Below are 13,884 nucleotides of genomic sequence, written 5' to 3' on the forward strand. Positions count from 1 at the left end.
TTTTTTTTAAATTATAGCTGATTTATTAAAGAAGTTGGTGCCTCAATTCTTGGCTTCTAAAATGAAGCCCAAATGTATCAGCAGAACCAGCTAATGGCTAACGCAAGTATACAGATTAAAATCACAATCTATAGGTATTTTTCTTCAATCCTCCAAACACTTGCAGTCAAACCTAACCATTCTGTGTTTTGTTTTTGTGCTTTGGACATTATAGCAATCTCCCCTCCCTTTAAAGGGATTTGGGATGATTTGCTATTTCAGGAGAACGTCAGAAAACAGTTATTAGATGCTCTCTGATCTCTGTTGTGATGGAGTGAGTTTGGTCTATCATTTCTAAACATCAGAGCATGGTATTTATCACAGAATGAAATAAAACCCATGTCAAGCTGCACTCAGGGCAGATTGTTTTGGTCACCTCTTGTTAACAGAAGTATTAGAAAACTTAGAATGCTATCACTGGTGACAGAATCAGCAATGCATGGTTAATGAAACCTGGCTCTCTCTTCTAGTTTAAATTGACCTTCTGTGCAACATAGGAAATGCTAGACTTGCCTTTTATGCCTAAGTAGAACTCTCTTTCCAAAGAGTATTAAGTACATAATATACAATATAATAAGCCCAAGGTAAGGCTAGTAGATACTTTGGAAAGTGTTGGTTAGGCAAAATGTGGTCAAATGCTTCAATGGAAGCCAGATGGTCATTGATCCTGAACTCCAAGCCCAAATAACCATGGAGACCAGAGCCATGAAGACAACTTCTCTGATATTGTAGTTGAAAACACTGAAAGCATGATATGGCCGTGCTATAAACCATGCATTGTTTTCTTGAGAACATCCATTTTACACCAGGCACGAGGGGCAACTGGTTCTCAGATCAGTTGTATCTTTCAGATGAATGAAAATATGCTGTAGCACCAAAGAGAAATACCAATCTAAGGGAAGTGGTGGCTCAGTGGCTAAGACGCTGAGCTTGTCGATCAGAAAGGTTGGCAATTCGGTGGTTCGAATCCCTAGCACGGCGTAACGGAGTGAGCGCCCATTACTTGTACCAGCTTCTGTCAACCTAGCAGTTCGAGAGCACGTAAAAATGCAAGTAGAAAAACAAGAACCACCTTTCATGGGAAGGTAACAGCATTCTGTGCGCTTTCAGCGTTTAGTCAGGCCGGCCACATGATCACAGAGACGTCTTCGGACAGCATTGGCTCTTCGGCTTTGAAACTGAGATGAGCACCACCCTCTAGAGCAGTGTTTCTTAACCTTGGCAGCTTTAAGTCCTGTGGACTTCAATTCCCAGAATGGGGGATTTTGGGAGTTGAAGTCCACAGGACTTAAAAGTTGCCAAGGTTGAGAAACACTGCTTTAGTCAGGAATAACTAACACATGTGCAAGGAGAACCTTTACCTTACCATTTTTTAAAAAGATATGTTGTACAGGATCTTCCTTCCTTCCTCATTTCCTAGCTGAATTATTGTAGGACACACCCAAAGGTATCTGGGCACCAAATGCAGTTGTTTTTATAAGTTTTTTGAACAACCTACAACTGTTAAGATTTCCTCTAAAACAGTTTATTAGCCTGTCTTGCAATGTTCTAAAATGCTAATTTCCCGGTTAAGTGAAGTAACACTTGGCCTTTAAAATTGCCACCATCCTTATTTTCAGCATGGCTGGAGTGACCCTTAGAATAACTTAATATTTATCTTCCAGGCTTGCACTGAAGTTTTTCCCCTTTACATTTTTATGGAAAGGGCAGATATTCAGTGCTTCTGAATTCAGTCCGTGTTGGGGGTTCTAAAAGGTTTTAAGGATATGGTTTTTCCTCTGCGCGGGAATCCAACACGCAACACACCCTGAAATGGATTGAGCACATGCGTCGTTGAGAGCCGGGGGGGGTGGAGGAGGGAGGCGGATACGCCCCCTCCTGCGTGCTGCAGACCCAGCCGTTCTAAAACGCCCTCTTGTGTCGAAGAAGAGGGGGGGGGGCAAAAGCGACCCGGAAATATAACTTCAAAAGCGTTCTCGCTCTACAGGCGTGAGTCTATGGAAGAAAGAAAAGCCTGCGCGGCGCCTTACATCACTTCTCGTCGACGTTTCTCACTCCCTGCCTGGATTCGGCGCGCTTTTCCTCTTGGTCCTCCCGGGTTTCTGCGCGGGACGCGGGCTCGATCGGCGTGAAGGAGCCGCTGACTGCTGGCTTTTGACGGGGGAGACTCCCTTTTCCTCCGGGTCAGCGCTTGAAGCGGGGGGGGGGAGAGGAGAGGGCGTGAATTTGTATGGCAGGTGGGGATACGGCAGGTGAAGCACCCGGGTGAGGGAAGGGAAGGTGGGCGAAGGCGCTCCGCCGGCCATCGGGAGCCTTGGAGGAAAGAGCTGACCCCGGCAGGCAGAAGTCTAACAAGGGAAGCCTTGGGAGTTGGCCTTGACCTGGTAGGTTTCCACAGTTTCTGCCAATTCTTCTTCTTGTTGTTGTTATTGTTATTATGTGGTAAATCTTTGGTGAGATTCACAGCCTTTGGCTGGTTGATAGCTCAACACCTCGAGTCCTAACCAAGGACCTAGGAACCGTTAAGGTAAATGATGATGATGATGATGATAATCTTTGGTGAGATTTACAGCCTTTGGGGCTGGTTGGTAGCTCAACAACTCGAATCCTAACCAAGGACCTAGGAACTGTTAAGGTAACGTCCAAGCAGGATGGTTTTTTGTAGAGTCAGAATGTTCAAGTCAGGTAAATTTAGAATTTTCAAATAGCGAGGTAGCCCTTTAGGTATTGCTCCAAGGGCTCCAATCACAATCCGAACAACACACAATTTCTTTTTCCAGTCGCTTAACTTCAATTTGCAGGTCCCAGTACTTTGCAATTTTTTCTTGCTGTTTATCTTCAATTTGTGCATCTCCAGGTATTGCAATGTCAATGAACCATCCTTTTTTTTCTTTTCAACCATTGTTACGTCAGGTATGTTGTGGGCCAAGTGCCTGTCAGTCTGGATTCTGAAGTCCCACAAGATCTTGCCTTTCTCATTCTCTAAAACCTTCTCAACCTGATGGTCCTGATGGTCCCAGTGGTTTTTGCTGTACTCAAATCCAAACTTTTGGCACAATTTCCAGTTAATGATCTTAGCAACGCGGTCATGGCGTTGTGGGTAGTCAGTTTGTGAAATTTTGCTGCACCTGCTGATCAAGTGGTGGACTGTGTCATCTTTCTCATTACAGAGGTGACATCTGTTGGTGGTAACGTTGAATTTTTGCTCAGCTCAGCACAGGAGTCAACCTGATAAATGGCTGCCAAAATTAACATCAGACCAACAGTCAAGAAGTAAACAGCAACCCAATCAAGGAACTGCCTAACAAGCGAACAGTAAAAAGCCCAAACGACCCCCAAGACCACCAACACTGACAGGGCAAGCCACTAGAATATAAAAGGAGAGCAAACCCCACTTCCTATTAGCACTGAAGATGCCCCAAAAAGTGCTTTTTTGAGGGGAAACTGGACTTTCTTGCTTTTCTTTGAAGACATTTCTTTGGCTTCTTGGATGAGAAGCAAAACGTCTTCAAAGAAAAACAAAGTCCAGTTGCCTCCTGAAAAAGCATTTTTGGGACAACCATGACCTGGATGACTGAGAATCTCTACAGACTTTTAGCACTGATGATGTTACCTAATTCGGGTAATGAAACATCTGCAAGAAAACAACCAACTCAGAAAGCAAGGACCCTTCAACACCTTTTCCACCTAACTGTCCTTTACATATCATGGGTGATTATAAAAATCAAGCAACAAATAAATGAACATGTTCTTAAAGATTTAATTTCTTGTGCGTTTCAGCTGCTTTTTTGAGATACAAAAAGTGGCAGTTGGTGAAAGCTGCATCTCATGAAAGTTGTGCTTCTTAAGAAAAGGTGTTACCAGATTCCTGAGCATTTCTCTAACCACTCATCTAATTTCTTTGTCTTCAACAGAAATCTACATAGCTCCTTAGCTCTGCAACACAATGTTCTCAGAGCAAGGTATCCAGTCTGCACAGGGCCTCTTGACATCCCCGTCTGCAGTGGCTTCCACCTTTGCCCGTGTGCCCATTTCAACGTATACCAACTGCTCCCAGAATTTCAGGCTTGGGGAACGAAGTTTCAATCGGCAATATGCTCATATCTATGCTACACGCCTTATCCAGATGAGACCGTTATTGGTGGACAGAGCCCGGCGTAAATGGGGTGAGCTTATCCTAATGAAGTCTTATTTTGCGGACACTGTAGAACTTTGAGGGTTTACATAGTATCACAGTATTTTTTTTAATCTTGATATGTGCTTTTTTAATATGCTGGTTTGGAACTTCATTGAACATACGTTTCCCCCCAAAAAGTAATAAATAAAATCTTACATTGTGAGCCCAGAAACTAAACAGATGTCGGACTTTCGACAGGTTGACTAGAAGTAACCCTTCTAATTAATTCCACATCATAGGCTCTTAACATTTTTTCACCTTTAATCCATTGTCCACTTTTCCTAAAGGGAGCAACATTACAGTGAAAAAGCTATGCGAGTTGCAGATCTCAGAGAAGTGTTGTGTGGTGGGAACACTCTTCAAGTGCATGCAGCTTCAGCCTTCCATCTTACGGGAAATCAGTGAAGAGGTATGAGAAAAGAACCTTATAGATTTAATTTAAGAAGCATGGGAGATATCAGAGGCAGACTGAGGGATCTTCTGCATCTAAAGAACCTGCAACTGAGTTTCAGACCCTTCAAATTTTGCAGTGACCTTGCTGGATTCATAGTCCTAGTGCCTTGTATAATGCTGGGGTTATCAAAAAAAAAATTGGAAAGTGGAAAGAAGACATTCCTTGAACAAACTCCTCTTGCATAATAATTGCTCAAGATTTTTGAGCAAAAAGATACATTTTCTGTCTGGAAGTCTGTAAAACAGACATTTTAAAAGCTGCTCTCTTGCATAATTGGATTAACATTTAGCTTATTTTGGAAGGACAGTTGATGAGTAATATCAAATTTGTCCCAGTAAGACATTCAATAGCATGCTATTGATGGCAAACATGTGTTGGAAATTTACCACCAAAGATTGGCTGTAAGAGCTATTGACCAAATGAATAACATCATTATAGGATACTTTTTGATTTCCTTGTTTATTTAATAAAACCTGCTTGCTGTGTTCCTGAGTGCCAACAAACATAAAATAGAAACATCTTAGGAATGACTATTAATCCATTAATCAGGACAGGTTGGGAAATAAGTGCTATTTATTATAAGATTATTTTGCCTTATGGATCTGGGTTTTTTTTTTTTTTTTGGTGGTTGATTCATTGCTGTGTTGGCAATGACTAAGCATATCATAAATCCACAAGGCTCTTGCTGTTGATTTCAAAAGTATTATTTCAGAATGTTAAAGAGTCCTCAGTGATAAAAATGTGGGATGATTCAGCCATTTCCAATTGTCTGTCAGTGCATAGGATTTTGGAGAAGAATTGTGGGACCAGGGGGGTAAGTTGTTTTTGCCAGCAAATGCCAAGTTCTCCCTGTGGAGGAAAAGGCTTCTGCCAGGGCCTCTTGAGTTAAATCCATAATGGAAACTTAGCTCTTTCCTGTTTATTGAACATGTGTTTCTAGAAATAGCACGTTTCAATCTTCCCTTTAACGCTGCCGTCTGAATTTACTTAGTTATCTATTTATGGACTGCAGTAATTTTTTCTTAAAATGCCGCCAACATAAAACAGAACTTTTATTTGCTATAAACCACTAGTGACAATGATGGAGAAGCCCCTGCTCTGCTTACCATGAGGGAGCAATAGAATATGAGATAATTCCTAAAAATATTATTATCAGGCCCTTCTGAAGGTAGTACAGTAATCCTCGACTTACAACCACAATTGAGTCCAAAATTTTTGTTGCTAAGTGAGATATTTGTTAAGTGAATTTTGCTCCATTTTACAACCTTTCTTGCCACAGTTGTTAAGTGAATCACTGCCCTTGTTCAGTTAGTAACATGGTTGTTAAGTGAATCTGGTTTTCCCATTGACTTTGCTTGTCTAAGGTCACAAAAAACAATCACATCACCCTGGGACACCACGACCATCCGAAATAGCATCCAAATATAGATCATGTGACCCTGGGGATGCTGCAGCAGTCATAAGTGTGAAAAACAGTTCAGAAGTCACTTTTTTCAGTGTTATTGTAAACTTTGAATGGTCACTGTAGGACCATCTGTAGAATAAGAGGATATTAAATATATATATTACAAGCCACAGCATTGCTAAAACTCAACTATCAATTTGAAAAAGTAAAAAAATAATAATAATTGATGGCCATAGGATAATTCACTGCTTAAACAGCTTTCCAGAACAGGTCTTGGCACTCACTAAATGTAAAGCTATGAGAGATGAGGATGTTGTATCCCAGGGGTGTCAAACTCACGGAGTCATGTGATGTATTGCAACTTCCCCCCCCTTCGCTAAAATAGGTGGGCATGGCCAGTGCATGATGCACCTGGCCCGTGGGCCACAAGTTTGACACACACACACACACACACACACACACCGGTTGTATCCCATCCAATTATTTTGTTCCTAGACTTTTAGACACCTGTGTTAAAAGTTCAAATCTTACCTAGTGGTCATCTGAGGCCCTAGGAGCCATATGTTCAGCACCTATAATGGAGCAGCTGCTGACATTTAACCAGAGGAAGCTGATTTCAGTGTACTTAGAAAAGCTTGATAAACAACTGCATCCGTACATTGGTGCCCTCTTTGTATCAGCCAGTCTCCCTGGTAGTTAGTTTTGGATTCTTGAATTTAAGAAAAATTGAGCAGAAGACTGACCAAAAAAATACCCTGTATTCTAGAATTGCAGGCATTCTTTTGACTATGCTCCACTACTTCATTTGGAAATAACCCCTTATCTCGAGGGGGAGAAAGTTAAGGGTGAGATGGGAGGGATGGAGACCATTGTGGGGAGGTGTAGGAGAGACTGGAAGAAGCTTCATCAGTTTGCGCTATGCTAAATTGTTTGTGTTCAGCGTAGCAATCTTTTTGGGAGGCTCTTGTCAAACCCCGGAGTGGAAAAATGCACCAAAGGAGGTCCTTAGGCCAAGAAGGGATTTAAAGTTAAGCAGCTTAAATTTGTGCTTTAGCTCCTGCCAAGTGTATCAGAGACTTAGCATCAAAGCTGGTGTGCATTTGCTTCTTCCTCATGGCAAGATTTTCTTCGTCTTCACAGCACAACCTGCCTCCCCATCCTCCCCGCCTCAAATACATTCACGAGTCAGATGAACTGATCCTGGAGGATGAGCTGCAGCGGATCAAACTTGAGGGAGAGATACCGATTGACAAGCTGGTGACAGGTGGGCCGATGACCCTGTTTTGAGCTTCTTGCACTTGACATCTTTTGAATGCCTGGCTTTTGTGGAGGCAAACTTTCCACTCAATTACTCACGCCTGCCCCTTTCTGCTCTTCCAGGGACCATCCTTGCCGTCTACGGTTCAGAGAAGGACGATGGCAGATTCCTTGTGGAAGATCACTGCTTTGCAGATATGCCAACCCAGCTGCCTATGATGGGGCCCAACACAGACAAGTGAGGCCCCCTATAACCTTGTCCTTGGACGACCTCTGTTGAAGCAGTCCAGGGCTCTCAGAATGCAGGTAGCCCTCAACTTATGACCACAATTGAGCCCAATCTTTCTGTTAAGTGAGCTTTGCCCCATTTTACAACCTTTCTTGCCACCGTTGTTAAGTGAATCACTAACATTGATCCGTTTATAACCCGCCTGTTAAGTGATTCTGGCTTTCCCCGTTGACTTTTGAGAGTCAAGGTTGCAAAAGGGAGTCACATGACCTTGCAACGGTCATAAGTGTGAACCAGTTGCCAAGCATCTGGATTTTGATTTCATGCCCATTAGTCACTTTTTTCAGTGCCGTTATAACTTTGAACGGTCACTGAACTGTTGTAAGTCAAGGATTACCTGTTGTCTTCCCACCAATTGCCAGCCTGGAACGGGAACGAGGAACAGGCCCCCAAGTTTTTTCTCTCAAGTCTTCAGAGAGGCAATTCCTCAGAGATCTCCCCTTAATGGTCGATCAAGCAATAGTTACTTAACGATTTATTTCTACCTGTGTAGGCCACGATATGAGTTCCCCACCTTCCTTTGGTGGTCTGGACCTTGGAGGGCCTATGATGACATTACTGAAACTTAGCAGCAAACTGACAAAACACCAGGCACCCTTTTTGGCAAAGAAAGTAAAATAGATGCATGAAACCTTGATTAAGCTTAATGCAGATATTGTCCTTTTTCTTAAAAAAAAAAAGCCCAACCTCTTCCTCGGGATAAATGGACCTAAAATTGTTCTCCGTCCACTGGGACCAGCAGAGCATCCCTTCACCCTGCTGGCTGCTAATTCACAGGGAGCAGAGGAAATGCCATCCTTGTGGCTGAGCGATTCTGGTGATGGGCCTGCTTCCCTTCTTCCTTCCCTTCTTAAGTGCCCCTGCATAAGCCATTCCCCGAATACAATACAGCCACTTTGTTCTCTGACCCCCACGGCTTGTATTTCACCTTGCAGGTTTGTCTTGCTGGTGTCAGGCTTGGGCCTTGGTGGCAAGAGTGGAGACAGTCTCCTGGGCATGCAGCTTCTGGTGGACATGGTGACAGGACAGCTGGGCGCAGAGGGGGAGCAATCCAGTGCGGCCCTAATTTCTCGGGTCATTCTGGCAGGCAACTTGCTTAGCCAGCATACCCAGAGCAGAGACAACATGAACAAGGTGAAGGTGTCAGAAATGTCCTGTGAGCCACACTGTCAGCGTACACATTGCATTTATGTTGTGTCTGTCTTTTCACTCTCCATTTCAAAGGAGAGGAATAAATTTATTAGGTTTATTTTTTGTCACACCTTTATTTATTTTTAGGTTTATTTTATTTTATCACACATTATTGTAGTGTGAACAAGGTGGTGAATATTGCTAATACTCCCTCCTCCTATTTTCCCCACAACTATCCTGTGTAAGTGGGTTGGGCTAAGAATGTTTGGCCCAAAAATCACCCAGCCAGCTTTCATGGCTAAGGCGGGACTAGAACTCACAGTCTCTTGGTGATTGGCCCACCCAACTGGTTTTCATGGCTAAGGAGAGATTAGAACTCACAGTCTCTTGGTGATTGGCCCACCCAGCTGGCTTTCATGGCTAAGGAGGGATTAGAACTCACAGTCTCTTGGTGATTGGCCCACCCAGCTGGCTTTCATGGCTAAGGCGGGACTGGAACTCACAGTCTCTTGGTGATTGGCCCATCCAGCTGGCTTTCATGGCTAAGGAGGGATTAGAACTCACAGTCTCCTGGTTTCTAATCTAGTGGTAGACCAAACTGGCTAAGATGTCTAGTTCTGTTCCTTCAGATGGAAGATCACAGCAAATTCATCGATGATCTTAATATATGTGGGGCCTAACAAACAAATGTACCTTCTAAGGTGTGGGTTTCCCAGTTTTGTACTTTATGACCCTTTTATGCTTGCAGGATAAGTTTAAACAGTAGCCAAGCAACCCCTGTGGAAATTTCTTTTAAAAAAATATGGAATCTTAAAGCAAATTGATAGCTTTAGTTTTTTGAGCCAGGATTCCAACATAAAATCTCCAATGGTAGATTTTTATGCTTCTACCAATTCAACAACATTTTGGTTTATCTCCCATTTTGAGTTGGGAAGTTTTGAGCTTCTCTACCAACCCACTCCAGGCTGTGCTATGACTGTCTTTGTACGTGTCTCATTCCGTCTTTTGAATTTGGATGTAAACCTACATCTTGAACAGTGCAGCCCTATCCCTTGTTAAAAAGAGATTTAACAAAGGGGATGTTTTTGCCTTATGAAGGGAGGCGCGAGATGGGGAAGAGTCCTTAACTATTATCCTTTAGCTGCTCTTGTATTCATTCAGCATTTCTTTCATTCCCCCTTAATTCATACTTCGCTCTTTTTTTTTTGTACCTTGTCATGCAGGCAAAATATCTCACCAAGAAGACTCAAGCAGCCAGTGTGGAAGCTGTAAAGATGCTGGATGAAATTCTGCTGCAGCTCTGTGTAAGTTTTGCTTTCAAGAAAGGGTGAGGAAGCTGTTGTGTTTTTCCCTCGGCCCATGGTGAGACGTGTTTCCCTGGGCCTAAGGGCTTGCTCACTCTCCCTTCACAGATGTCCATCCCTGTAGATGTAATGCCAGGCGAGTTTGATCCAACCAACTACACGTTGCCTCAGCAGCCCCTGCACTGCTGCATGTTTCCTCTCTCGAATGCCTACACCACCCTGCAGCTAGTCACCAACCCATACCAGGCAAACATTGATGGAGTCAGGTAAAAACCAGCATCTTTGTTCTGTGCAGGTTGTCCTCAACTTACAAGCAAAATTGGGACCAGAATTTCCCTCACTAAGCAAGGCAGTTCTTAAGAGAGTCTTGCCTGGTTTTTATAATCTTTTGTGCCACAGTTGTGAAGCAAATCACTGCAGTTGGTAGGTGAATCATGCAGTCGTTAAACAAATCCAGGTTCCTCCAGCGATTGCTTGTCAGAGGTCAACCATTTTTTTTCCAGCACTATTGTAACTTTCAGCGGTCATTGAGCGGTTGAATATTAAGTTAGGACTGCCTGTATGTTACTCAAGAGTTACTCTGAAAATATGTAGGATAAAAATAGAATGCATAAAATCCTTTCCTTGTCATTCTACACCAGAGTGCCTTCTTACTCAGGTGTAAAGCGCTTCCCATTTTTCTCCGTGTAGATTTCTGGGAACTTCAGGCCAAAACGTGAGTGATATTTTCAAGTACAGCAGCATGTCTGATTATCTGGAAATTCTGGAATGGACCTTAAGGATTGGGCATCTCAGCCCCACAGCTCCAGACACTCTGGGTAATGTAACTTAAGAGATACATTTGCTAGCTTTTCTTTGTCTTATTTTAGGCTTTGCAGATGGGCTAAACCAACTCTCAGGTTGTTTGATTTGGGGTGCATTATGGAGGATTAAAGCTAGTATCTGGGGAGACCTCTCAAATGTGCAACAATATCTCCTAGGTATGTAAAATTGACTATTGTCTGTAGGTAGAGTATTCTCTGCACAGGATAAAGCACCTGCACTTTGTCAGGTGCTTTATCCTGTGGGGCAGGTGTTAGATTCCTGCCCAGAACTGAAGCCTGTGTATTCCAATAGAACTGTGGGAGAGCGAGGGAAAAGGAAGACTGGATATATGCTTGGCAAGAAAGTAAAGACTCGATCCCTTGAGTGGGTGTGGAAGGAAAGAAAGCACAGGGCTGCGTGCATATATGCTGCATTTGGATTCAACACGAAGGGAGGGAGGGAGGTGCCAGAAAAATCACAGGGCAGAAACCCCATGGAGAGAAGGAGCAGCAGCAGAGTGAGGTACACCAGCTGAACCCTACATATCCTTTCAAACTCCCAAGGGTTTTGGCCCGAACCCAAATCAACCTAAACGATCTGTATTTTTATGGCAAGGTCACAGCCTGCCTGGAACTATCAGTCTTCTGAGGCATGTTGTGTTGGTTCCATGCAAGGAGCTGATCACATGTTTTGCCTTAAGGCTGCCTGCTGGTGGGCCATTTGTTTAAAGCCCCTGATCTGCCTTGTCTTTCAGGCTGCTATCCATTTTACAAGACAGACCCCTTCATCTTCAGCGACTGCCCTCATATCTATTTCTGCGGCAGTGCGCCCTCCTTCAAATCCAAGGAAGTCAAAGGTAAGCCAGTATTGGCAGCTGCTTGAAATGTTTGCAAACAACATCCAGATGGAGGATAATATACGTTGCTGCTATTCAATGTAGATCTTAAATCTCTCCAATACATTGGATAGTTCATTGTTTTTGTAAGTACCGAGACCCTTTCTCAACTCCCCCAGTTGTGGTTTTACAAGTTGGCTTGTTTTTATTAGCTATTTTTGTTCTTAGCAGATCCCACAACAGCTACATTAGCCTAAAGCCCTGGAATCTGTGTTATACCTAAGAGCTTTGTCCATCCAGCCCACCACCACCACCTGTCTCAAGTGCTGCTTTTGTCAAATAAAACTTGCTCTAGGCCAGGGATGTGAAACTCAAGGCCCAGGGGCCAGATCTGGCCTGCAGGGTGGTTATATCTGGCCCGTGGGACTGTCCTGGGAACAGCAAAGTACTGGCCCACAGTGCCTCTGCCAGAGACAACAGAGCTTGGGAGCCAGTTTTCGCTGGCAGAGTGCTCAGGCCACCACAGGCGCCCCCGACACGAATGATGTTGCTTTGGCCACATCCACCCTGAGGTCAAACACAACCCTGATGTGGCCCTCGTTTTTTCTACCTAGAACAGGGGTGTCAAACTCAATCAGGTTTGACACCCCTGCTCTAGGTAGAAAAAAATGTCAGTTTCCTGAATTGCAAGTTGTTTGCTAGAATCTTTTATGTCTTTCCCATCCCCTAATCCTTCATCCTTTCTGATGAGAGCAAGGCTTCAACTTGGGAACTTCTCTGTACAAATCACACACTCTGCCACGGTGCTAGGGCAGGGAACAGGCAGTATGAGTACAGTTTGCAAACACGGGTGAATTTGGCATCTCTTGGTGGCTCTAAAAGTCAGTGGTGAGAGAGGCAAATGTTAATACAAACCCTGATAAAGATTAGGAAAACATGCTTAAAAAACACCACCAATTGTGTTTTTTCCCAACTTGGGAAGAGGGGGATAAAAGGAAGATTCTGACCCTTTCCTCATCCTTGCCTGTCCCTTCCAAAGTTCTGATAGTTGTCTTCGCTTGTCTGCCTTCCTCCTTTGCAGGGGAAGATGGCCAGAAAGTCTTGTTGGTGACACTTCCTGATTTCAGCTCAACAAAGACTGCTTGCTTGATCAATTTGTGTGATCTCACTTGTCAGCCAGTTACTTTCTCGGCCTTTGGTGATGATGATGATGATGAAGAAGAGACAGTGATGGAGACTGCTGACTGAGAGACAGGGGCTTAGTTCTCCTTCCTGGAACTTGGGACTCATCCCTGTTCCTGCTTTTTACTGTTGAGTTTGACCTTTGATTCAGTTAGATAGGAATACAATAAAATATTCCGGTTTCCTTCACATGTGTTTGGTCTTCATGACCAAGAATAAGAGGAATGTCTTGTATAATTCATTTTATTCAATGAATACAACTGTTGGAAAACCGAAAAGGCTCAAGGTAACCCTGGACTGCCTCCTGGGCAGCAGCTGCTTCAAACTCATCCATGAATTTAGCAAATCTCAATCTTCCTTCTCGACTGTTGCAATCAAGGCAACAGCTTTCCTTGATGTTAGGAAGACCACAACAAAGTGATACTGACTTTGTAACTGGGAGACAATTAGGCTGTACCAGCTCCTCACTTTGGAAAATACCCAGAATCCTATGGGATTCAAGCATGACAAAAGGGACGGAAAGGAAGCCATTTATGCCTTGGAAACATAAGCTGGTTGGCATTTTGATGTCAAATATATATAAGGAGTCGAGCCCTGTAGCTCAATGGTTAACACATCTGCCTTAGAGGCAATAGAGCACAGGTTCGATTCCCAGTAAGGGTGTGGCTAGCTGATGAGAGCTAAATAGCTTGAAATAGATCTATACTAGTCTCCCTTTATTTATTTATCAGCACAAATATAACATTATATATATATATATATATATATATATATATATATATATATATATATATATATATATATATATATATATATATATATATATATATATATATATATATATATATATATATATATATATATATATATATATATATATCTAGATCTATACTAGTCTCCCTTTATTTATTTATCAGCACAAATATAACATTATATATATATATATATATATATATATATATATATATATATATATATATATATATATATATATATATATATATATA

At 42.7% G+C, this 13,884-nt stretch overlaps 1 protein-coding gene across 2 annotated transcripts; it reads left to right on the forward strand.

Annotated features, from left to right (window-relative positions):
* Positions 1–2,113: 2,113 nt before the first annotated feature.
* Positions 2,114–13,066, forward strand: POLD2 (DNA polymerase delta 2, accessory subunit). Of its 2 annotated transcripts, none has more exons than XM_087706280.1 (11): positions 2,114–2,423; positions 3,954–4,205; positions 4,504–4,625; positions 7,216–7,339; positions 7,456–7,570; positions 8,557–8,755; positions 9,976–9,985; positions 10,286–10,322; positions 10,747–10,874; positions 11,615–11,716; positions 12,777–13,066. In XM_087706280.1, exons 2-11 carry the CDS (start codon positions 3,986–3,988, stop codon positions 12,941–12,943), a joined length of 1,224 nt encoding a protein of 407 aa, XP_087562406.1. In that variant the 5' UTR covers positions 2,114–2,423; positions 3,954–3,985; the 3' UTR covers positions 12,944–13,066. The 2 variants fall into 2 exon arrangements, with proteins under 2 accessions (XP_087562406.1, XP_087562405.1); XM_087706279.1 differs by having other exon boundaries at positions 2,118–2,423; positions 9,976–10,056; positions 10,165–10,322.
* The last annotated feature ends 818 nt before the right edge of the window (positions 13,067–13,884 follow it).

The sequence above is a fragment of the Thamnophis sirtalis genome, unplaced genomic scaffold (genome assembly GCF_051295495.1).
Source record: "Thamnophis sirtalis isolate CommonGarterSnake01/CBP01778 unplaced genomic scaffold, rThaSir2_p1.2 scaffold_2, whole genome shotgun sequence".
Lineage (NCBI taxonomy): Eukaryota > Metazoa > Chordata > Lepidosauria > Squamata > Natricidae > Thamnophis > Thamnophis sirtalis.